The sequence below is a fragment of the Phaenicophaeus curvirostris genome, chromosome 5 (assembly GCF_032191515.1).
Source record: "Phaenicophaeus curvirostris isolate KB17595 chromosome 5, BPBGC_Pcur_1.0, whole genome shotgun sequence".
NCBI classification, from domain to species: domain Eukaryota; kingdom Metazoa; phylum Chordata; class Aves; order Cuculiformes; family Cuculidae; genus Phaenicophaeus; species Phaenicophaeus curvirostris.
In genome coordinates this window covers 28,300,471-28,326,110 of record NC_091396.1, presented here as the reverse complement: position 1 = coordinate 28,326,110, position 25,640 = coordinate 28,300,471, and the positions used below count along the sequence as shown (strand labels likewise).

Here is a 25,640-nt window from a genome sequence, read left to right as displayed (position 1 = left end):
CTAACATGCTGTGTCAGACTTGCTTTCCCATCTCAACTGGCATGTTGGAGACAGGGAAGTAGTATTACTTCATCTCCTTAGTGCTGTTTCTTCCAAAAGACGTTGCTTCCTGGATTAATTTAGTCTTCCCACATTCTCTTGTACAGTGATCATTAAAAAGTGCTTTCCAGCCAGAACCTAACAACTACTGCAGATCCAAAAAAACCACCCCACCCTGAATACTATTCGAACTAGTAGATGAGAAGCCAGAAATGCTATTGTGTCATTTGATTAGGCAAAATTATCTGCAGAAATACATACATAGCACTCATAAACTTTCGAAAGGCTTCAGTAATATTTGATGACAGTATGTTTGTTGCATTCATCACCAGCTTTTTCTTTTGAAATATTTTATTTATGTGCAAATAATCTTTGTTTCATCTTTCACTGTTTCCTTTGATGTACAAAGTTATCTCTGTAGATTCGTATGATGTCTGTGACTGGCTGCAGAAATATCCAACAACCAGAATTCTATACATGCGTCTTTTTAAAAGCTAGAAAACCAGTAATGAGTAATTATCAAAGAAGCTATTACCTACATAAAGCAGAACAATAGCTATAGCCAGATATTCCCAAATGGTGTGTTTTGGACATGGTTCTGCAGAGATCTGCTCAACAGCACAGAAGTGGATATTTCAAGCGCTGTCAGTAAAAGCAGCAGGAATGAAAGTTAGTTTCTATTGTGCTGAGATCAGTATAGTGAAAAGTCATTAAATATTACAAATACTTTGTTAGTGTTTCATTATTCTTAGCTACTTGTTTCTTACAAAGAATGTCAGAATTCTGAGAAAAGAAAATGGAGAGAACTGCAGAAAGGGGGAATTAGTGTTTGTTTCAAACATTAGGAATGGACTGGGTTTACACATAATTCTAAAAATTAGACACACGTTATGTATGAAATGGGGGAAGTTTTATCTTTATTTCCCTGTATTTCTTCACATGGAGACAGAGGCAATGTAACTAAAACAGATGTATGAAAAGAGGAAATATCATCTGAAAACATGCTGAGTAAGCAGGGCACTAGAGGACACTGCCACCTCTTAGTACACATACAGTAAATGACTGAAGATGAACAGGACTCCTAATGCAACTGATATGATCCTGCATTAATTTCTTCATGTATTTTTCTTTTCAAGTTCCATTCCAATGCTGAGACAGAGAACAAGGAGAAGGATTTATTGTCAAATACATTACCTGATTGTTTATTATGCCTATTTAATTTTTTAAAGTCTAAAATCTACATTGAGCTTCTAGATGCACTATAATTTTAACTCTGCTTGCTTGGTTAAAGTAACACACAGACGTTATTAATGCTGTTTAGCTCTATATTAATAAGAAGCAGTATCCTAGAAGGAGTGCTTGTAGTGAGTTAAGAAAAGAGTCAGCAAAGTGTTCTGTTGTTCTTATGAATTTTTACACTGTCACGGTATATTAAAGGTTGAGACCCATGAAATCTGAACTTTAAAATAAACCAAATAAATTACCCTGCAGGAATGTGCTCTTAGTATGATTACTGAAGAATCAAACAGAAATAAAAACAAGCACTGCCCCAAGCCAATATGATGATAAAAATTCTATGGAGTCTCTCACATGAATATCTAATGATCGTTTAATCTTATATCTAACCAAACATCCATTGCTCTTTTATCCAGCTGAAGTGTTTTGATTCATACCTTGACTTGCAGATGAATTGAGATTCGCGGTTTTACTGAGGTGCTAGAGAATAAAAATAAAAAAAAATTAAGATATTATCAGCCATTAAAAGATGCTAATTTTAAGTTGAGACTTAGTGCTGAAGGTGAAATATGGAAGCTTTTATAGTAGTTTCTTTTATCTGATGATTCCAAGGAGATTTAATGTTCCTAAAGCAAGCTTCAGAAGATGAAAATATTAAGCTTTGAGCCATGTCTACACTGTACAATATAGCATGGAACATGGAACTTGAAGAAGCCATTGAGCTCAAAGTAGTGTGTCTTAATAAGCTACTGCATAGATTAGTTAGGCATTTCAGAGTTCTTAGTCTGACTTCATCATTGTACTAATGAAGCTGAATTGCTTGCTGCCAAGGCCCCAGTGATAGTATCGGTGCCCAGCACTGCAAGGTGTACTGTCTACACCTTCCTGATGTACCACTGACTAAAATATTGAACTCTGTGCTGTGTACATATATCTTCAGGCTTGCAGTGCTGAAGACGAATCTCCACTAATAGCTGTTACGCAGGTTACTTTCACAGCTTTTTTCTGGTTTTGATGAGCATTTAAAGTGGTGCTGTACATATTCATATTGACAAACACATAGGTTCATAGCAGCTTTACTGAAAATATTTAGTTAATCTTTCTTACTGCATTACAAATATGTGACTTTTTCCCCTGGCCCCTTTGTCAAACAAAATAAACTATACATGTTTGAAAAATGTTTGTGATGTCGCATGAACCACCTTTTCCATATGTCTAACAGCTAATAAATTAATTTAAAACTTTCAATTACAGGGTGTGGAACAAAGAATAATAAAATTATCCACAATGCAGTGTTTGTAGCTAGATCTATGTTCCAGTGCCAAGTATCTTCTCTAGAAATACTAAGACAGAGCACAATAATTATCCATCTTCAGAACTGTATTAAGTAACTTAATTCTAGCATAGCAGTTCAGAATGAAAACCACCGTCTTGCTGGTGCATGCAGTTAACAAATTTGTATAGCACCAAAGAGTTAGGTTTTTTTTAAGACATCCATTGATTGTTCTTCATTGTAGTGTTAGTGTTATTCAGAAGATTCATCTGATTACCTCTGACGTCCAGTCTGCACTCTATTTCAGCTTCACCACACTCGTTAACAGCTTTACAGGTATAAGAACCACCATCAAATGGAGTGGGTTTCCGAATTTCCAGGGTCAACACACCCTGTTTACTGAACATGCGGTATTTGGCATCCCGAGAGAGATCCATTTTGTTTTTGTACCAGAATATCTTTGGCTGGAGAACATAAAAGATAATTTTCAAAATAGAAGGTAGTAGTTGAAGACTTGCAGCTTTAATTTGACCATCAAATATTTATGCATTATACATGTATTACACAGCAGTGTTAATAATTTTTCAAGGAACCTCTCCTCATTCAGTGGAAATTAATGAAACTAATAATTTAAATATTGACTATTTTCTTTAACTCTCATATAGCGCACAGAGAATATAGGTCTGTACCCTATTTTATTACAATTTTCTAAAACCCCTACAAACAGGCTACAAATTCATTCCTTCTGGAGTTATTTAATTGTGCTTATTAAAATATATCTGACTGCTTCAAATCTTACATAAGGGGAATTAAACTGCACAGATTACTAGAGCATAAGTGTCATAAAGGTCTGCAGATATTGGGTGGCCAACTTGAGATGTCAAGGATTGGGCTGAGAGAGAATTCTGGCGTATTAGGATTTAGCATAGAAATCTAGCAAACGATTTAGCGTATCTTTAGCAACTTCAGGAATTTAAGAATAAAGTTTCTGTTGGCTTCAGCTGAGCAATAAAGTGGTTGGCTCTGTACTGATTCAAGCCACTGTGTTTTGTTTCTAGTACCTGAAAATGTGCCTCTAATTTTTATAAGTGAAATTTTGAAAATGAAACATACAATATAAAGCAAACTGCTCTTATTTATTTCAAGCTCCTTAGTACTATAGTACAGAAATAGAGTTGATTGAGTAGAAGATCAAGCTCTGCATTCATCTGTTTTACTTTCAGAATTGGCATCATTTGCTTCTTCACCAATCAATATGCCCCCCCCCCCGAATACTGCACTATTATAGAGTGCATTCAAATCAACTGAATCACTTCTGTCTCTGACCTGTGATGTAAAATTCAGTGCATCCCAGGGGCCATGCTTAATTTTCTTTCATAATACCAGCTGGTTTTTTTTTCCTGCCTCAAAATTTTTTCTTTTTTTTTTTATTTTATAGCTTCTTTATCTTTCTGGATGTATGTATTTTATTTCAGCTATGCTACCAGGGCATGAATATTGGCTCTGCTTGAACTGGTAACATTTTCACGCTGTACAGATCAGATCTGAGGTGGGTTTGATAACCTATAGTTATCCAGAACTGGAAAGCTCTATCTATAAGCTATTCTGTGTGAACAAGACCTGCAGCAGGTACAGAATATTTTTGTTAAGGTTAATTTGGGCAATGCAAGCACAGAAATATATTGCTTTAAGAGTATCAGGTGTACTGAAGGATGAGAACTTTTTTACCTCTCAGGCTAATGAGGAAGGAAGAGCTAGCATGCTCATATTCAAAAGCCTGCAACTCCTGTATTTAACAGCTGGGAAAGATGAAATTTTTCTTACAATCTCCTTAAAACCATGGCAACTTAATCAAGTGGATATAGATGCACAAAAAAAGTCAGTTAACCAAGAGGGAGTACCGTTACTAACATTGCCATTTCATAATGAATCTAAATTGAGTCAGCTCTGGGAGGATGTATTTTGCCTGCAGTTGCTGGTATTTCTTCTATAGTGTTCCTTTTCTTTTTGTAGCTAATTATGTGGGTATGTTTCCTTTTTGGATTTGAGTTTTGTCTGGACCTCCGTCTCCATGAACTGCAGCAAATGATTGCGTTAAGACTATGTGGGTGGTTTTTTTTTTTTAGTTAATTTGGACTTTGAGCAATTGTCATAAATGTTTTGCTGTGCAGCTATCAGATGTTTCTTCAGGCACAAGGAAGGGAGAGCATACGGAAATAAGAAGCCAGAAGGGGAAGAGAAAGGGTATTGAATATTTTGTGATTGTACTGTTATAAATTTAGGACAACATTATGTCATAATATGGTTAATTCTTTCACTGCAGACAAAAAGTCTATTTCCCTTTTTTGAGAAACCTAAATTTAGCTCCTAGCTGATATGGTTTTTATTGCTTGTTCCTGACTAATTAAGAAGTACACCTTTTTGATATCTTTAAAGAGACTTCAACAAATATATTTAGACTGAGAAAATATTCTCACGAGACTAAAAAGAATAACCCTCCCAAAACTTCACACATGATAGCGGATCTTATTCTAGTTAATTTTGCAGAATAACTCAGACTCTCAAAAAGTTGTGTGGATCTACACGTAACAAAAACTGGTGTTCCAATATATGATTTAGGCTAATGGAACATTAATTGCTCTTTTCTTGAAAGACTGAAAAGAACAAAATATACACTGTCGGAAGATACTTGTTGCTGTTTACCTTCTTCATTGAGTGGATTCTGTTTGCGTTTTCAGGGGTGTGGTGTTACTGTAACCAATGACTGCCCTTTACTCTCTCTTTTACATTACTGCCCCACTGATTCTGCGCACAACCACACAAACGCTTCCACCATGCATTCTAGTTAAGCATCACTTATGAGTGAGGCAAGAGATAATTAGGTGACCTTTGCTTTTACTTAGTACAGACATGTTACACTCCACTCATACTGAACTGACATGAATTCTAAGGCAGCCTCCTGGCTCATTGATAATTGATGTAATCTGTACCTTGGGGATTCCTCTTACAGCGCAGCTCAGTGTGGTGTTGTATCCTGCAATCACAGAACGGTTTACTAAAGGGTGGGTAAATTTTGGAGGTTCAGAGAAGTCATGTTCTTTGTAACTCGGTGGCTTATAAGTGGTGCCTGCAATTCAAGGAAACAAAATAGTAAGAACTGTGTTTTCATTTCTGTTGACTTGTGTGCTATCTGTTTGTCTAATTTAGAAAAGCTTCAAAGCTACGGCATTTATGATACAACAAATCTTTAAACTCATTTAACTTTAAAATACATCTCGTTTAGGGCCTCATTTAAAGCACAAAGTCCTTGCCTTCATGGGTTTTCAGCTTCTGTTGAAAATATGAAAGCCATATGTTTGCAGGGGAAGTCTTCACCACAGACAGCTTAAACTTTTAGCCCCAGAATGGAAATACAGCCCCCTTGTTGTATTATTTTCTTCAATCGTATTGCTTAGGAAGACTGTGTGATTAAATATTTTTGACAGATGTTCATGTTAGTACAGAAGATGAGGGTTCTTGATGCTGAAATATCTTGTAAGTGCTGTTTACTAAGTAATGAAAATATTTTTGGTGGTGCATTTAGTAATACTGTATTTTTCATTTACTGATGTATTACTTCTAGTACTTAGCAGCTTTTGCAATCATTGTTTTGAAGAATGTTACCTGTTTTTTGGATATAGGCAGGATTTTTGGTGCTTGCAGCGGTTTCACTCAATCCACACAAATTTTCACTGAAGACTCGAAAAAAATATTCATTTCCCATAATCAGGTCAGAGATGATACAGTTTGTGCGACGATAGTGATCAAAAACGGTATACCATTCCTGTAACAAGATTTTACTCATTAGAAAGACACTACAAGAGGTCAGACATGGTGCTTGTTTTGGTATGGAGAGATCTTGCTACAAGGGAAAGACAGGTAGTTGGCTATTGGCCTGCAAAAGGAATTTTATGTTGCTTTCCCTGAAGATCAGCTGATCTATTTTCTTACTTTTGTTTTTCTGGCTGGTGTGATAGATGTATGGACACTTGCATTCTAAGAAAAAAACCCCACTTCTTTACATTTTAACCCTACTTGTATCTGGGGAACCTGGTACAAGATATGTCCCTGGAACGTGACTACTTGATGGGGACATCCATGAAAAAGATGTTTTCTTGTTTGGCTAGCATACATGCATCTCTCTTCATCCTCCCCTATAGTTTTTCCCTGAGTTTATGAAAAATATAATTCCAAATAAAAAATAAAATTCCACCTTCTCAGCAGAGCTATCTGTGCAGTCACCACCACAGGTGGGACAGGCTAGGTCTGTCTTCTTACATTTTCTACTTGGCATTTTATACAGATCTAGAAGGAGCCTTTGGGTTCTTTTTAGATTCTGTTCTTCTGCCTCTGAAATGTCATAGGACACCTTGGACACACAACTGAGGGTCATGAATTTAGCTGTTTTTCTCAAGTCTCTGTTTTCCAAGAGCAAGTAGTAGTTTAAATTCGATACAAAGTCAGTGTGCTTTCTTACCATTGTCTTTTTGTCAGCTTTCTGGACTGTGTAGCCCAAAATCTGTGCATTGCCATCATCTTGTGGAGGTGTCCACTCCAGGGCTGCATTAAATCCCCAAACATCTACAAGTTTTATATTCTGAGGAGGACCAGGCTTGTCTGCAGAGGAGACAAAAAAAACCCCTGAGCTTCTGGTTCAAGATCTAAAAGCTTTGTCATTTCCTTCCATACAGGAAAAAAATAGAACTTGATAGCAATCTACAACTGTTCCATAGTAATACATTTCATTTATAAGAAAGGAAAACTGTAAAACAGAAAGTAAGGAAATTTTCAAATATCCTCTTAGTACTCTTCTTGGAGGCCTGACACCTACTGAGAAATAGACAACACAGTAGAATTAGTAATGTAGGAAACAGACAAATTCTTCCTTAAAATGGAATAAGAAGTACGTGTTGTTTGGATGGGTGTAATTAACTCTTATTACAGTTTTATTACTTGCTTAGTTACCTCAGTGCATGTCCCCAGCCCTTCAGGTACACTGAAACTAATAGAAGCAATGAAGGCAACTGGGTATGTATTCCAGTTGGCTAAGAAAAGCCATTTGGGACTGACTCTTTCTTGTTGCCGCAGTGCTTGTTAGCGTGACTACTAGTGATATTTATCTGTAATACCTAGAAAAAGAGCAAATTCTCAAAGAAGTACAGCAGTCTGTGTCCATATGTGTGGACATATATATGGAAATATTTAGAATAATATATATCATAAAATGATAATGATTTTCTTCTTTCCTTCTTTTAAGGATCATTCATGTTTATGTTGTTGTTGCTTAGTCAAATACCATAGCATTTAAATTAGATTTATTAAGTAATATTCCAGTCTGTTTTAACATGAAGGTGCTAGATCTCCATTTTGATATGTTAGATTGTTGGTCTAAGTGACAGCACCTGTTAAGGGTGCGATCACTGGGCCTGGGTAAATGGTCTTGTGATTAAGGGAAGAGTGTCTTGGGGTCAATCTGGATAGCTGAATGGAAACTGTTGCCCCTCTTGACTAAGCTGGAAAAATGAAGAAAATAGTAAGAATCTGATGGATGTAGGTTTGAAATGAGCAAAGCACAAAGGAACATAATTATAGATTGCTTGTAATTTAAAACTTGTTACTTAAAGAAGGATACACAAACCAGCCTTTACTGTTATTAGGACAACTGTGAATTTCTATGTCAAAGCATGACATCATAATTTTCTTCTCACTGGCGTAGTCTGGAATCAGACACTGCTTTATAATTAGATTTAACACTTTCTGTCCTCTAAATTGCTAAACACTGGAGCCAACTAAAACACTGCATGAAGTTCAGTAAGGAATATGAAACACGTTGCTCTCATTCCATCTATTGCTTTTTTGTTTTAAAGGGATGCTTACGCAATGGCTTGTCAAAAACTGTGAAGATCTTGTTGCTGGTAGTTAGATTAATTCCTATGGGAAGAGACTGATAAATAGAAGAAAAATAGTCTTAGGTATAGAGAAGAAAATAGTGCACATTTTGGGGAAGTCTTACTGGACAGATAGATTTTGAAGCCTATGCCTTATTGTTCTTAGTTACCTAAAACCAATTATCTGGCAACCTCCCTTCAAAACTAAAACCAATGAAATGGCTGGTCATTTTTTGTTCCAGTAATCTATTGGAAGAGTCAGACTTCAGGAGAGTACATGTGTGTGTGTGTATATTTAAGGCATTCTTACGTATGTATTTATGTACATAGATATAGATGTGATTATTGGGGGGAACAATTTCAAAGTATGACTTTAGTAAGAACAGAAAAACAGTTTGAGTCTTAACCTGCTATTAGATTAATATGATAACAACTCAATGATTAAATGATCCCTTTTTAATCAATTATTATATCTACTCATGATAGTATAGGTGGAATAAAGAAAAAGGGGGTACTGAAAGCCTCAATACCTGTAAGGCTTTTTAAAGGACAGTCTTGCAAAAGATAGCGATTGATACATTTTCTAAGCAGATTTTTATATTCTTGATCTTTGTGGTTTGATGGGATGATGCAATCTGCAAGAATATCTATTCAAAATTCCTTTGCAGATTTGTAGAATATTCCTTTCTCAGTACTAACAGTACATCTCTAGCTGGTAGTTTGAACAGAGGATGGGAAAAGTTAATCGTACTGATGCATCTGCAGCAAATTATTTTCCTTTATAGGACACTGTTTTAGAGTGTGGATTTATGTTCTGGGGAAACATTCTGCTACCTTAGCACGAACTCATCTGAGGGTTTTTGCATATTGTTGACTTCATAGAATGTCAAGAAGAGATAAAGTGCAGATTGTCTTTCAAAAAGCAATTATAATTTAATTTTTCAAAGAATAAACATTGAGAAAAATAAATAATTGCAGTTAAAAAATATAAAATAAAATTGAGGTTTGCTTTTGTCAACAGAAGGCATAGTGGAAAGAACCATTTATGAATTCATGTAGAGGTGGGGGGGAAAGTTGAGGGAACCGTATTTTTCAGAGACTGGAGATGTTTACATTATCTAAGACCTTTCTTTAAGTATTTGAAAGGTATTGTATTTCCATAGTAAGAGTCAATTTTTGGTAGATTCCTAGCATGAACCATAGCAATTGTTTTGTCAATAAAGGCAGGTCATGGCAGTAGCAGAAGTGTTTTCTCCTGTGTGTGACTGACAAGTGACTCATCACAGCAGCAGAACTTTTGGTTACCTACTTTACTGCAAAGAAGACAGGGGCTGAAGCTACCAGCATTACTCCTTCCTCAAGTAGACATTTGCTGAGGGAAATTAGCTGATGAACATATACCTCAAAAGATCACTGACTGATTTATTATATCTCTGAAAGGTGGGTTGGCTTTTCAGCATGCCATTCTGCAGTACCTAAAGTATTACTAGTAGTATAGAAAAAGTGCCTGAATCACCCATAATTCTCTCCTGTCTAGAGAATATAAAATCTGAAGAGCAAAAAATGGTGTTGACAGAATTGAAAAGAGGTAGCATCAACAAAAGAGTGACAGAATCAAGAATCAGAGTAGATACCTTGGTTGCAGGAGTATCTGTGTATGTTACAAGCCCTTTCTCTTCTTGGCCAGGAGTTAAATGAAATTTATTTATTCCCTTTCTATCGAGCAAGCTGCACAAGAAGTGAAAATTTTAATACCTGTCCTCCAGTTCTGACATGTATTAATCTGCATGATAAGATTAGTTGCTTTTTTTTCAGCCATTCATTTTCTGTATGAAATAACTCCTTGATAATAGTATATATGTGTGTGTGTTTGTCTGTCTACAGTACCAAACAATGGGTGGAAGATACTTAGTACTACGCTGTAAGAGCAGTATGCTGGAATCTAGGGTCACTAACCAGTTTTAGAAAGGTGTTTTGTTGTGTAAAGTGCACCACATCTCTTTATCTGACTCCCTTGGAGTTAATTTGTTTTAGCTGCCAATTACTAATTTTGCTGTTGCAGAACTACAGCTGTCCTCTTGAGCAGAGGCAGCTGGTGGACGTATTTGCTTCAATTCCTTAGGGCTTTCTTGTTTGCAGTTGGCAGCACTGTATACCCATTCTGCCAATGTTATTTTATAAAATTTTAAGCAGAGTACATCAGCATGACATCTTTAATTCCAGAGCAGTAGGAGTTATGTGTAAATCATCTTTTCTTTGTGCACAAATACATATTCTAAGAATGTATTGATGCATTGGAGGAATTTGGGATGACAGTGTGAAAGAGTGAGGAAAGAGAAATAAAAGCAGTTATCAGGAGTCTTACATAGAGCTGTAATGAGGAGGTATCAAAGAGCTCTGGCTGAACATTAATGAAATCTGAGCAGGCGAGATCTCAAACTATATCTCACAAAATCCCAAGGGAAGTTACTGGAGCTCTGACGGTACATTCCTTCAAAATGACGCTAGAAAAGGAACTAGAAATTGAGTAATAGAGAATAAGACTCCACTAATCCTCAAGCTAACTAGACACTCTTAACAGGCAGTAAAAGTGAATTTTCCAAATTCAGAGGACTGTGTCTTGTTGTAGTTGCTAATTCTCAGAACAGTAGTGGTCTAGTATTGCAATAATGCTATTGTCACTGTCCTTATCTTCTGAAGAAAACTAATAAAAATATATCCATTCCAGGTTTTGTATTTCCTACCTTTCCTACAACATGGCTATTCCCAAGAACAACAGAACTCTCAAATTCTCTCTGTCGCTCTCAAGAGTGTTAGAAAGAAGGGAGATAAAGATGACCAAAGATACAGAACGGTGTCTTTTTGAAAATAAACAAACATTTGAGGAAGTTAACTGAGGAGAGTGGGACTGAGAGCTAAAAATCATGAGTAGCATGGAAAATTGTTTTTTCCTAATAAAAATGTATATGGATATCAAACGAAATTATTGGGAGACACTTAATACATACTAAACAGGCAGTTGTGCATGCACATAAACTGAAATTCCTTACAAAAGGATACTTTGATTCTGAAACTAGATTTGGATTAAAAAAATTGACTGGATAAAATCATGCAAGGAAAAAAATCTCTCAGTAGCTAAGGTACACACAGATAATCCCTCTAACTCGGAAGATCTCCAAGACACAGGTAATTTCAAATTAGGAAAATATACTAGGAAAATGAAGTGACATGGTAGCCCTGTTCAAAAGCTTTGTTCTGGTTGTTTGCTGTCAACCATTGTCAGAGAAAGGATTCTTGGATAGCTGGATCATTGGATTGCCTCTGTGTGGCCATTATTTTGTTTTGTGTGATACTCTTGATTTTGATATTGTCAAGTTCTTACCTATGATTTGTATTGTTATTGAAACTTTATCGGTCATGTTTTCTATCTGAAGAATGACTTCGTATGCTCCTGAGTGATGAAGCTCTGCCTTTCTGATGAAGAGGATTGTGTCCGTGTTGCTGTTCCGAATTCCCACATCCTTGGAGTCTAGAATCTGACCATCTTTCATCCAAATTATTTTGGGTCTTGGTTTACCCTAAAGAGAGGGAAAAAAGGATTATTATCTGCTTTTTCAGGCTATCATAGATTTCATTTTTTTTCATTTTTCTGTTTTTTAGACATCTACAAGTCTAGAAAGCCTTATTTAATATGCAGAATTAAGATAGCAAATTCTCTAAACACTTTACGATTTCTGTTTCCTTGCAGACAAATATTTGTTGCCATCTGTGTGATTTAGTGGCACCATGCCTTGAGGATGCCATTTAGTTATAATCCAAGAAGAGACTGAAATTAGACTGAGAACAAATTGAAAAAACATATACTTGTGCTGAGCTGGTACTCTTTCCAAGGAGTTTATGAGGCCAACGGTTGATCTGGTTTGCTATGGTTATTATTAAATAACAGATGTCTTTAATATCCAAGGAGTATATTAGCTTTGCTCCTTCCTCTGCCTTTTAAAAATCTTTAGTTCTCTATCCTTAGGCATTTTTAAGATCTTTTGATAACTTGCTATAATCTTGAAGTTTTGGGATGTGAAACTTGCTGTATAATTCTTTCTGCATTGTTAAAATTGCTCTGGTTATTGTCAACCTAAGCAGTCTGACAGTGTTGCTACACCCCTGGAAGATGAACTTCCATCCTATGAAATTGTGGAATCAGTAAGATATTTGTGGTTTACATCATTGTCACTCAGCCACTTCCAGGAAATCTGGTAGATAATATTTTAGTTCTTCAAAAGATGTTTGAGTACTTCTTCCATAGTGTAGCTCCAAACCAAGAATTTAAAGAAAAAAGAGCCTTGTCATAGTCATTAACTGCATTTATAGTTAATCTTGCAGAAAAAGCTTGGTGGATTTTTTAAGTTTCTGCTGGATGAACCATAGTGAAAAAGTGCAGCACAGAACTGGATAAATGCCAGGAATAACTCAAATAGAGAGGGTAAGTGAGACCATCAAAGCCTACAGTCAAATCTGCTTAGGCTGTCCTGGAACTAAGTCTACGGCATTGAAATAAGGACACATGCTGCCCTCCACCTCTAGCCAGCAGCAGAGTAAGCACCTCTAGACAGCTCCTCAGTTCACTGGGTGCTTAGAACATGCTCTGTAAGACTGTATCCTTTTTCTTAGGCTATGGAGGGAGATTAGGGTACTCAGACTCTTGGTTCGGGTGCCTAAAAGTAGGCAGAATAAAACCAAATCTTTGTGCTTTGCTGCAACTTTGTTTCAGGTTTGTCTGGCATTTCTCAGAAAGCATGCAGCATAATTTTTTTTTTCTGTGGCATTAGAAGAAACTTGTTTTATAAAAGTCAGGCCAAGATCTGTCCAAAATTACATTTAAAGGTCTCTTAAGACACCTGGAAATTTCTATTCCTTAATAAATACTCTTTTCTATGGCATCTAAATCCTCAGATGTATTTTAATTGAATTTTGCATTGAGCCCAATAACAAATCTTGAATGAGCAATGGTTTTGTATCTTCCATTTTCCCCATCTGGTAATTGATTTTCGTACTGCTTTCTAGTGAAGAGTATAGTCGCCTCAGGCCTGTAGCTCTGGAATATTAGATACAAGATTATTTTGTCCAGTTCTAGTGTACCTTCTCCCTAGTAATAAGATTTAATAGTTCTAGATGGAGTGAGGTGACTCGAGGGTCTTGCCCTAAATATCTTGACAAAAATGGGCATGAGAAACCATAGCATTATCTTTATCTTAAGAAGTATATTAACTATAAATCAAGCTTTGCTACTGCTAGTGTCCAAGAGCGATTGATCAGATACATTCACTCACAGCACCTCCTTTTCTGAGGTGCTGTGAGTTCCAGTGAAAGACTGCAAGTGCGTGAAGTATTGGTTTTCATATACTCTTATATTTATAGACTGTGAAAACCATAAACAGATAGCCTGTTCCTAATGCATATCTCAGAAGATTGGATTTCTGCAATGTGTAAAAGGTAATCCGGGAGAGACCAGTGAGTGACAGAGTGGCTAAACAGCACACCAGAGAAACTTCAGGGAGTTTAGTGCATGGGAAGAATGAATTTAAGTTCTTTTAGATGTTTATATTCACACGTATATGATGGGCAAGAAGGCTGCTCACTAAAAGCACATAATATCTCTTCAATCATGTGCCCATATAGTTAATTTTGAAGTAAGAATGTGTTGATTCCCCTCCTTTCAGCAAAATGTCCCATCTTGTTAATGCACTCACACAAAAAGGGCTAGTAATAATATTGTACTTGTTCTTTCCCATGCATGTTAATCTATAGATTGTAATAGATTTGTAAATAGCATTTAGACCAGGATAACTTGACAAGGTATTTAATAGAAATTCAGTGTTAAATGACAAAGTAGTGATCACAGAGGTCACTGGCAGGGTTGCTCAGAAACTGCAAATAGCAGAAGACACTGACACACAGTTTATTCTGCTTGCTTGTGTTCCCTAGCTCAGAGTTCACAATAATTCCGGTATTCATGTATTTTCTCCGATATATTTTTGGTAATTTGAACATTGTAATCATATCTAATTAGAGTACTTTTCTTCAGTAGAAATGGTCAGTGATTTAAACTTTTTCAGAATATTAAGTGAAATGTTCTTTTTGCTTTGCTTTTTTTGGACAAGCATCAGTTTTGCATTTACTAAATAGCTTTTGCTGTATTAAGAATTGTAGCTATAGCTGCAATTAAACACTAATGCAAATATAATTACTTGTAAAATATCTCTTGGATTAAAATCCTCTAGTTTTGTTCTTGGGATGAAATTTGGTGTTGATGGATCGATTTTAGCTTTTTTTTTTTTTTTGTTAGCCTTAACTTTTAGGAGACAGAGTTTATACCATCACAGGATCTGTGTGTCAATCAGCTGCTCTAACATTTTGAATTGGTTCATTTCAGCTAAATTTGACAGTGCACTAGAATTCTTTTAAGATTAGCTTAGTACATTTTCGTGAAAACTGATGACAGGGTGAAATGCCACAACCTCAGTTAGTGTCCTCGCTCAAAAGAGGCGAGGGAAGACTTGGTCTTTATCCGTTTTGTTTGGCCATGGCTGAATGATCAGGCAGGACAGGCAAAGCTCTGGATTAGTTGCTACATGTACTTTCCCTGGCCTGGGGAACTGAAGGCATGTCAGCTAAGACTGCCTAGAGGAGTAGGGCAAAAATTGGCAGATCTCTGGGAATACTGCAGTGAGGCTGCTCTAAGAAAAAGAGAAGGGTTATTATGCTGGGAAGAAGGTGATGTAGGAGACATAAGACAGAAATCTTTAAAAAATCAAACTTTAACAGTTCCTCTGCTATAGGACAGCTTGTCAATATTGTGCAAATTTTCTTCAAATCGGACATCAAAGCAGCCAAAATATCTGTTTGGGTTTTTTAAACTTATGTAACTAAAAAAAATATCACATGTAAATCTTGAGTTTTACATCAAGGTCTAGCCACATGTAAATCTTGAGTTTTACATGTGGCTAGACCTTAGAAAAGGGGCCTTTCTAGCAATTTTGCAGATAGATGTGGAAGAAAAATATAAATATAATATAAGAAAAATATAAATTATGTCAAAGTAGTGCAAGCACGCAATTCAAGCCTATTACTCCATGTATTGGTTTGCAAGTGTTTACTGCTTAGTATAACTTTGTGAAAAATCAACTTTTCATGTAACCCAGTAACCACCGGGCAGAAGACCTATATTTTACTTTACATAGGTATTGCTCTTATAGGTTGTTGTTTTTTTTATTGTCCTACTCGTACTGGACAAAAAAAAAAAGAACATAGGTAACATGTACACTTATGTGTGCCTTGCTGAAAAAATATTCTGCACATCTCCAGGATCTTTTACATGAAAATTTCAAAACTCTTCACTAGTAACAGTGACTACATTTTCATAAATGTCAACCCTGGTCAGCACAGTAATTTTAGTTTCCTCAAATTATGAATGAGGACTAGATTAAATGATACAGCTAAGTTGGTAAATATCAGTCTTTACACCTTCCCCGGAGGTGTTTAAGGGACAGGTGGATGAGGTGCTGAGGGGCATGGTTTAGTATTTAATAGGAATGGTTGGACTCGATGATCCAGTGGGTCTTTTCCAACCTGGTGATTCTATGATTCTATATCTCTGTCAGAGGTCAGAACCACAATCTGCAATTTACAGTTTGTTTTTCTATGTCTCAGAAAGTGTTCTCTTGTCACACAGTAATTCTTGCACTGTATTGATATTATAGTCTTACATCTGAAAAAAAAAATTCATGTGGCGTTTTGCAAGTAGTCATTATAGTTACTCTATAGATGTAGAAAATGCAACGGTAGGGTAACTGGTTAGGTCAGTCTGTGTGTGTATTGGATATTTTGTGCATGCTGTCCTAATAATCCTTGCCATGCAACATGTTTTACATCTTGAGCTCATGTAAAGTAACGCCCAAGCTATTCTTCGTGTAAACACAGATTTTACGTATGGCAACTTGTGATATTCTGTTTATGTACAAACTCTAATTTTTGCAGTCAGCCTTTCAGAAATGACTGTACACACTTTTGGCAAAGAAGTTGCCCAGTAGCATCATGCGCTTTTCCTTCACATAAGTTGTTGGCAGAATTCTTATACTTTTTTGTACTTCTCTCTTTAAGATACACTTCTAGTCAATAAGCAAGAACAGACTTGCACTTACTTACAGAACTTATTTCCCTTCTCCCCCAAAAGGAGGGATTATGGAAGAAACTGTGGCTTTAAAAAAATGTGACTGAAAGAAGAGGAGTTTATTATTTTTTCCCCTTTCTTTAATGTTTGAGAGGTTTTTTTAATCATCAGCCATACTTTATGTAATACTGCTTAAGCAGTGAGACAAGGGAAACTTGCATAAGGGAAGCTACGTTAGATAAGTAATGATAAATAACCATGACAAAATAGAAACCAATACATACCTGAAAAGGGATGACAATATTGATTGTCTCACCCACTTTCTTCACTAGAGTCTGTCTGAGATGGCGTGGCAGCCAGATTTTGGGACGCTCTGCAGTTAAGTATTTGCACATTAAATACAAAGCTTTTGATAATTCGAAACATTGCTCATAGGACAAATAAAACACCAAAGAGGCGAGGCTTGGATACTTGTCAGCATAGGAAGAACAAGCCAATGCTGTTTATACAGTTAAGGATTAGTTAATTCTCCAAGTACTTTCAAATATATTTGTCTACTGCATGCAAATTAAGTAGCAAATCTTAGTTATATATTTGCAACTGAACAGGTTTCAATGACAGTGAGACTTGTGAAACTGTGTCTCATCTGAAATGCCAGCTTTGGGTGATTTCCATCAGACATGAGCCTTCTGTGTGGACTTCAGTTACTTTAAGATCTTTCAGTTCAGTAGAATGAACAGGACAGAGTGTGTTGGAGTAAAAGAGTGATCATAGACTGTGACTTATCTATTGCTATGTTGCTCTGGCAGCTTCTTTCTACAGCCAGTCAGTTGCAGTCCTTTCTTGGAGGTGGAAGGAGCTGAATTGCATTGTACCAACCTACTTTTTACTAACAAAAAAACGTTGCATGTTCTTTCATCTAGTCCCTGCTTTCCTCTACCTCGCTGGAAGGCTTTCTATGTTCCCCATATACTCCTTATTTTTTTCCTAGTCATTTACAGAATGAATTTTTTAACATACAGTTGGAGTATCTGTCTCCATGTCCATGTGGTTTTGAGATGCATTACAACTTTGTTTCATTTACACAGAGTCATTTTACTGTCAGTGAGACTCTGGCAGACACTTCATGGGAGTAAAGGTTGAGGAATCCACTATTAGCAGCTCTTGATATCTTTTGGAGTCTGTTCAAATGACTTATAATCTACTGCTGTTGTATGATACACAGGGTGTTAATTAATAACCTAGGACAATCAAGTACAGATAACTGCTTTTATTTAAATAGATCTCTTGCCACAGCCAACAAAGTCATTTTGCAGTAATGAAACAACTTTTCCACCAGTAAGCTAAATGTTAAAAAATGTGTCTCTTAAATGGTGACAGTGCCTTTAAAAGAGGCGAAACGTCCTTATTTTGAAAGTAAGAAGTGGGATTTTGTTTTAAGTACTGTGCTTTAGAAACGTAAGACCTGGAGAGTATAGTAATGTTCTAGGGATCAGAAGATTCTGGGCAACTGGCCAATCTGAAAGAGCCATTTGGGTGTTATTCTCAGCAGGCACAGGCTGGTCAGTCCCAAAGTTTTTCTGCATAGGTACGTGATTAGAATTTTGACCAGAGGAAACAGATGAATAAGATTCGTTCAGTCGAGATACTCACGCAGGATTTCTTGAACAGTAACAGGCTCTTTGATTATTGCTGCTCCACTCTCACCAGCCAAGTTTATAGCCTTTATACGGAAATGAAGTTTGTCCCCTGTGACCAGGTCTTTAATCAGTGCAGATGTGCGCTCAGTTAGGCCTGGAAGAGCTGGAATCCATTCTGTAGCTGCAAGTACAGGATTTGTGTATTGTAATAATACAATATTTTCCTAAACTGATGCCTTGTCTATGATTGAAAGTAGGGTAAAATTAATTTAACAGGCAATACTACTTTTAAAAGGGAATAAACTAAGCTGGAAAAGGTGCTCTGGATATAGAACTTACATTTACACACAGAGTTATGGATTATATACACTCTGTAAAGTCACAATAGCTAAGGGTAAGGAAATCATCTTTGGGTAGTTCCCTTGGCATTTTGTTTTACAGAGCTTAGAGCCATGGGGCTTCTCTTATTTTCATTAGCAAGAGGTGTGTGGGAGAGAACTTGGGAAGTATTTTTAGCAAGAGAGTGAAGTTTTAACTTATTTTTTCTTGGAATAGGTGGATGTCCAAATGGATTTGCATAAGCCACATATGCTGAAAACAATAATAGACCACACAACTGTTGAAATTTATTAATAACTTCTCAATTGACAATGTAGAACAGAATTCTTAGGGTTTTCTTAGTTATTCTAGTGACAAAGTACGACTGATGAAATAATTCTTCTATGACGATGACATAGGGAGTCTGGTGATACCATGATGATACCTCATTAAAGACTAGAGATTATTTATGGATAAGTTATACCCTGTAAAAGCCCTAGTTAGGGTTATATGGTAATTGAGCTTAGTGTCAGAGAAAATGTCATGATTGAAGTGATTAGAAATGTTATTTAATTTTTACAACATAAATGTTACGTTGTAGCATCACAATAAATTGAGTGTTTTAGAGATGGTGCTGTTACACTCTTTATTATCAGACTACAAGTATTAAATGAGATAAGGTAACAGTTGCCCTAAAGCTTGACTAATGTTACAGTCATTTTATTATACTGTTTTTAAGAAATACACAATTTGTGAGTGCAACATGAGTATCCTAGTGAGTCTGGAACAGCACTGGCATTTTTTGTAATACTTTTCTGCATTAGAGTTTATGATGATTGTGAAGTTGATGTTATGGTTGATGTGTCTATCATGATTTTACAGCCATATTGTAGTAAGGCTGGTGATGGTGGGCAATGATGTTAATTATAGATTACAGTTAAAATTTAATGGTACTGGATATGGTTAGTTTATTGGCATACTGCAGTGAAGCAGTTGCAGTTTTAGTGTTTTAGTAATGTTCAGTTGCTGATACCTAGTACTCGTGATTACTTACATCCATCTTTGCAGTATTCCACAATATAGCCATCTAATCCCCCAGCTCCAATCCTCTCAGGGGGTCTCCACTTCAAGGTAACAGTGCTGTCAGAAACATCTTCGACTGTGAAGTGGGTTGGCTCACTTGGAGGAGCTATAAGGAAATACATAGAAGTAAATTCTGAGAAACAGCAATCTAACTGAGAATTCAAAGGCTCTAGAAGGAGAGATTAGCAGCTGAATCACATACTACTATCTGTTTTAATAAAAGAAATTTACCTGAAGGTCACTTGTAAATGTAATTTAATACTTCATTTAATAGAAGTGGAGCATAAGATTCCTGTAATAGGGAGGGGAACAAGAGGTTAAGATAGCAGAATCATAGAATGGTTTGGATTGGAAGGGACCTTAAAGATCTTTCTGTTCCAACCCCCCGGTGGGAGGGACACCTCCCACCGGACCAGGCTGCTTAAGGCCCCATCCAACCTGGCCTTGAACACCTCCAGGGATGGAGCATCCCCAGTTTCCCTAGGCAACCTGTACCACTGATTCACCACCCTCATAATGAAGAATTTTTTCTTAATGCCTAGTCTAAATCTTTCACCCTATAATTTATAGCCATTCCCCTTCATCCATGTATGCTCCCTTATGAATAAAAGCCAGTGAAAAAAGAATTGTAGATGGGAGTCAAATTGTCAGCAGAAGACTGCAGAAAAGTTTAGAAATAAAAATCCATAGAATTTATATGCTGTACTTGCACCCTGATTGTAGTTAGCTAAAATTCACATAGTCAGAGGACTGGATTAATCAGTGGCTAAATTTGACTTCACTGACTTTCCTCTAACAGTGGAGAAAATGATCTAAAGTTCTGACTATGTGTTTATAGAAACACTAGCTATGATTTGCACATTTGTAATAGAGAAATGCCTGAGAAAAATATTTTGGGGCTGAAAAATTTTCTTTTCAGTTAGGTACAAGTATTTCATATCTCTCCAGAACAGGAATGTCATGGCTCTTTTAAAATCCATAGTTCAGAAACACCACTAACTAAATTCAATCTTTTTAGTCATGACTGTTGTCTACTAATTAAAAATCAATCAAGCAAAACATTTACTGGAGAATCCCAAATACACACAAATGCTACTGTGAAATCATTGATGCCAAAAAGCGAATAGAAAGATAACCTCTTCAAAATAACATCTAGAGTACTGGAATGTAAAATCTAGTACACAAGGCATAAAAGTGATCATGTTAAAGAAATGTATGTTTGGCCTGCTCTGTGTATATATATTATAAACCAAACATCTTTTAAATATACGTAACAGATATTACTTTATACATTAAATATTTTAATATGTAAGTTTAATACAGGTATATAGATTGTGCAAGCAATTGAAATTGGTCTTAGTTCCCAAGGTTATTGTAAAAAAAAAAAAATCGAAAAAAAATCACCCAGTTTCCTTTCTGTAGCTGTGTCAGCATTTTTCATATTGAAATGGTAGCAAAGACTGTAAACAGCACACAGGAGGCAAACAAAGCCACAGTTGGGAGCACACAAACCACACAGTACATGATCAACCCCCCAAACCTCTTCTCTGAAGCAGTATGTCTGAAATTTATCCTTAATCAAGTAAAACACTGCCATGAATACTTTGGACCTTTTTTTTCAGCAGCTCCGCTTGATGGTTTTGGTTTGCCCTCTTTTGTTGCAGACCAGCTGTTGTTTGTTTGTAATCCAGAACTGAGAGACCCTTCTTGTAGTTCATCCTTTCCTTCTGTCCCTTTTGCTGCATCATCTACTTTTACATTATCTCCTTCAGCTGTCTGTCCCCCTTCACCGTTATTTGTAGATTTAGCAATTCTAGTCATTTTAATCTCCAACTCCTTATATATTTGTTGGTCTTCTCTCTAGGGATTTTAGCAGGCAGGCTTCCTGAAGACTCCTTTAGTTTGCTTCTTACTCAGGGACTGCAGGAGACACTGCACTGCTGTGTTGGGAAGGATTATTTATAGAAAATTCATTCCTCAAATATTTTCTTAATCAGCTATCCTTTTAGCTGTGGAGAGGACAAGGATTAAGGGAGTACTGGGTGGGATACTGTGATAGTTGCACCCATGAGGGAATGGGGGAAGCTGAGAGGGACAGGGAAATTTCTATCAATTAGTTCTCCTCCTTTCCAGATCCAGTTTGACTCTCACACTTCTAATTATAACAACTAAAAATTCATCAGCAATTTCTTGAAACTGGAACCTCTGTGCTTCTCAGGAAGGGGAATGGGAGATAGAGAAGAGGAAGATTACAAAGGAAAAGGTTGATTAAATATAGAATATAGAGATGGTTTATAGCTTCTTTCCTAACACGTTCTTTTTAGGTGTAAGGGCAGTTGAAAAGAAGAGGTGAAAATTGTCCTGTCTTGGTTTTGTGCTAGAAATAATATAGAATGTGGTAAAACTTACCAATTGGCATGAAGGGTTGTGAGGCAGGGCTTGGCCGGGACATGCCAATAGAATTCACAGCATAAATCCTCATCTCATAAACTACTCCTTCAATCATTCGCTTGGCTTCATAGGTTAGCTCTTTTAAAAGATCAAAGTTGAGCCTCATCCATCGATAGCTCTTCTTCTTCTTTCTCTCTAAAATATAGCCTGGAAAGGATAACTCTCATGATATAAAACAACTCCAAATTATCTCACAGAAAGAAAAATAAAAGAAAAAGGAATAAAAAGAAAACAACTTGTCTTTTTCTTCCCTGGTGCCTTTTTTTCCCTAAAGAGCCAAATATGATTCAGAATTATTACATACAAATAAACTGCATGAACCTGTGGTATTTTCCTCCAGTTTCCTTTTGTATTGCCTTCCTTCTATCTGACATTTTCACCTGAATGATTATACTTTTAAGCGTAGAAGGTATTTGGAATTGCCTATGTCTGGTATTAGGCTTTAAGCACAATTTGCATGCTATGTACTAATATTAGGGTGTTTAGATCTATGCAGAGTTGACGTACTAGCAGAGCTGGTTTAAATGGTAGATCCTTTCTGGTGAGAATGTGGTCATTCAATCCTAATGGCAGAGAAACGCATGAAACACAACAGTTTAGCAAAAAGCCCTTTCAGTGAAGGAGAAATTGCCTTTAAATATGTAAGATGAAACCTAGAGTTAAATATTTTTTCTTATATTTTGGTGTAACAAACTAATCTTGACCAACAACACAAATCCCAAAGCAAAAAAAGTAGTTGGAGGAACAGTTTGACACTTCCTTTTGATGTGGTGTGGTTTTATTTTATTTGGTTTTGGTTTAAAAAGGATTTATTGAAGGACTTAGGTTAGATATCTGTGTCTGTTGCTAAGTGATGGAGTGCTTCCGAGACAGTGCAGATCCCAACGTTTGTTTTCCATTGAGCTATGTTAAATTTTTGCTGCTTCCCTATGTGGCAGATAGTATGCCTGGATGTGATGCATGTAAAGCTCTTTTAAACAGGTTATGTTTATAAGCCTATAACAAATGCACTGTAAAGATTTATGAATTGAGCTGTGTAGGGCAGTGATTCAGACCCTGCTGCTCACAAAGTTTGTGGCAATCATACTTGCAGATATCCTTTTAGTATACCTGGGGTGTATGATTCATACTTGCAGCATCTAAAGGGAGATGGAGAACAACAGGCGCATTTGCTGACAAGTTATAGGCACAGACATCATGCATCAACAGCCTTTCCTGTTTACACTGATTTTCAGGAAAAGCATAGGAGTGTACAGAATGTTTTGGGAAATGAGTGGTGGATGCACCTTTAAGCTGACAGATTGTGTCATCACTTCTAATGTATAAAATTACTCCTGGCTTTCTTGTTTTCAGTAGCTTTTAAACAGAGTTAAATTCTGCAAACAAAGAACCTGTGGTTGCTTTGACACATTCCTGCTTATTTCTCTGTTCACCACTGCCTGTGAGATTGGGAGAAGTTTCTGCAACTCTATTTTTGGTTTTTTGCCATTTTAGATATGTGTAGTTTTCTGTTAGAACTGAGATGCTTCTTCACTCTGGTGTACCAGAATTGCAACTTAAAAAAAAAAAAGAGGGGGGAAGAAAAAGGCAAAAAGAAAATACTGGTACTATCAGTGACGCTTGCAGGCTATTTCCCCAAATGCACAGAATATATGATAGATAAAGATACTGCTTTAGTAAAAGGTACATGAGACTCCATGAAAGGGTTGCATAACAGTGAAGATAGGGTGCGAATTTCTTTTCTGTATCTGTTGGATATAGCTAATAAAGACTGTAGTAGTCTGCCTACAATGCCATCTGTAATAATATAAATACAGATAAGAATGCACACGTCTTATTCCCCTGCCATTTTAACTGGCTTTTGAAGGCTTGCTTGAATGGATAGTGCTGCATCTTGGCTTCCACCTCACCCAGGTGTTTTCTTCGCTCTCTCTATTAGTAGTACAGTCCTGTGCCATCTGAAGAAACCTCCTCATATAGTGCAAAAGGTTGTTAGTGGAACTCTAACAAAACCATTCTTTTGACAGTGAAAACAAACCAGCTCTACAAAACCAAATAATGTGCTTTATGTAGACAGGGGGAAGTTTGGCTGTGTTAATAGTATGTATCTTTACACATGATAGTTTAAATTGTTTACTTCTTGCTTGCTTCACTTCAGAACAGATGAAACCACAAAGGGCTGGCCGAGTAATATCTTGTTTATTCCAGTGCAGATAACTTCTGTTGAATTAAATGAGGTTACTTTATTCTTTGGAAGTGAATGAAGTCCAAATATCCAAAAGCAAGTACAAACTCCTCTTGTCAAGATACTATGTAGGGAGTTAAATAATTTTAGAACATACCAAGTCTTGGCATCTTGAAAAGAAACTAAAACTCCTGTGATATTTTTTAAAACAAATTGCTAGATTTGTAGTCCAGAGGAATTTCCCCCTAAAACAGGCCAAGGCCCTGCATGATTTTATTCTTCTTCCGAGGACTGCAGGGAGTTTTATCTGAAACCCACCAGGTATTGCAGAGAACTTAAAATGATATTAGTGATAGACTTGATTGCTTCTACTCATTTCCTGTATCACATGAGAACTCTGATTTCTAGTTTTTAGTACAGATTTTGAAGTCATTAAAGTGATTGAAAAGCATTTTGTTGCCTGTGGTATGTGGTTGTACATAAAGCAGAATTATGAAGTAGTTTTCTAAAAAAAGTGTATTGCAAATGTTTGAGATTGCAAATGACTGCAGTTGATGACTGAAGTGACCACAGATCTGTTTTGGTACTCCTAGGTAAGTCTAAAGGCCTGTGTACTGACCTAAAATTTCAGTCTTGAATGAGAGTGTTTAGCTTTAGCTGTTTTTGGTATCACCTTGTGTTTTGCTAAGGTTCTCATGAAAATATTTCTCTGATTCAAACAGCATGGGTAGAGGGCACTCTCTCCTTAAAATTAGAAGGACAGAATCCAGGCCATTTTGAAGTTTTGATCTATTACAGTAGTTAGTTCTAGCCTTACTAGAGTGAATAAACACAGAGAATCCTTTCAAAGAACAGCAAAATATACAGGCAAGGCTGCTGGGGTCTTCATACATTAGCATTTCTTACCAAGTACTGGTTGCCCGCCATCGTATTTTGGCGGTTGCCACTGCACAGTGCAGTAATCTTCTCCGATGTTGCTGATCTGGGGAGCTTCTGGAGGGTCAGGAACATCTGAAGAAAGCATGAGAATGAGAGTTGTTGCCATTTCAGTTTCTCTATACAAGTCAATGAAATAGGTTTTTTAACATTTTTTTCTGTATGGTATAGATACAGCTTCAGCAACAAGTACAATTGTAAGTACAATTGAGAATGTATCATTGTAGTTCTTCTCTTTGATGCTTCTGTGTTAGATTTGTTTTCCTTTAAATACCATTGATTATTCATCTCCCTTGTTCTTCCAAGACATAATAAACTTTTGCAAAAATGTAAGGTCACAAAGTAGTTCTGTTGCATAAGAAGCTTGCTCCATGGTTTCCTGTTT

The 25,640-nt window shown here is 36.5% G+C and overlaps 1 protein-coding gene across 1 annotated transcript in view; it reads right to left on the bottom strand.

Moving 5' to 3' along the window:
* Positions 1 to 1,144: 1,144 nt before the first annotated feature.
* The window catches only part of MYBPC3 (myosin binding protein C3), a 62,629-nt gene continuing 38,133 nt past the window's right edge, over positions 1,145 to 25,640 (bottom strand). Inside the window, exons 23-33 of the mRNA XM_069858138.1 lie at positions 25,226 to 25,330; positions 22,093 to 22,281; positions 19,655 to 19,789; positions 18,296 to 18,463; positions 16,927 to 17,015; positions 11,858 to 12,053; positions 7,065 to 7,204; positions 6,212 to 6,371; positions 5,539 to 5,675; positions 2,826 to 3,012; positions 1,145 to 1,755 (exon numbers count right to left, since the gene is read on the bottom strand). Coding sequence (XP_069714239.1) covers positions 1,745 to 1,755; positions 2,826 to 3,012; positions 5,539 to 5,675; positions 6,212 to 6,371; positions 7,065 to 7,204; positions 11,858 to 12,053; positions 16,927 to 17,015; positions 18,296 to 18,463; positions 19,655 to 19,789; positions 22,093 to 22,281; positions 25,226 to 25,330 — 1,517 coding nt within the window. The 3' untranslated portion in view covers positions 1,145 to 1,744. The remainder of the gene's footprint in view (positions 1,756 to 2,825; positions 3,013 to 5,538; positions 5,676 to 6,211; positions 6,372 to 7,064; positions 7,205 to 11,857; positions 12,054 to 16,926; positions 17,016 to 18,295; positions 18,464 to 19,654; positions 19,790 to 22,092; positions 22,282 to 25,225; positions 25,331 to 25,640) is intronic.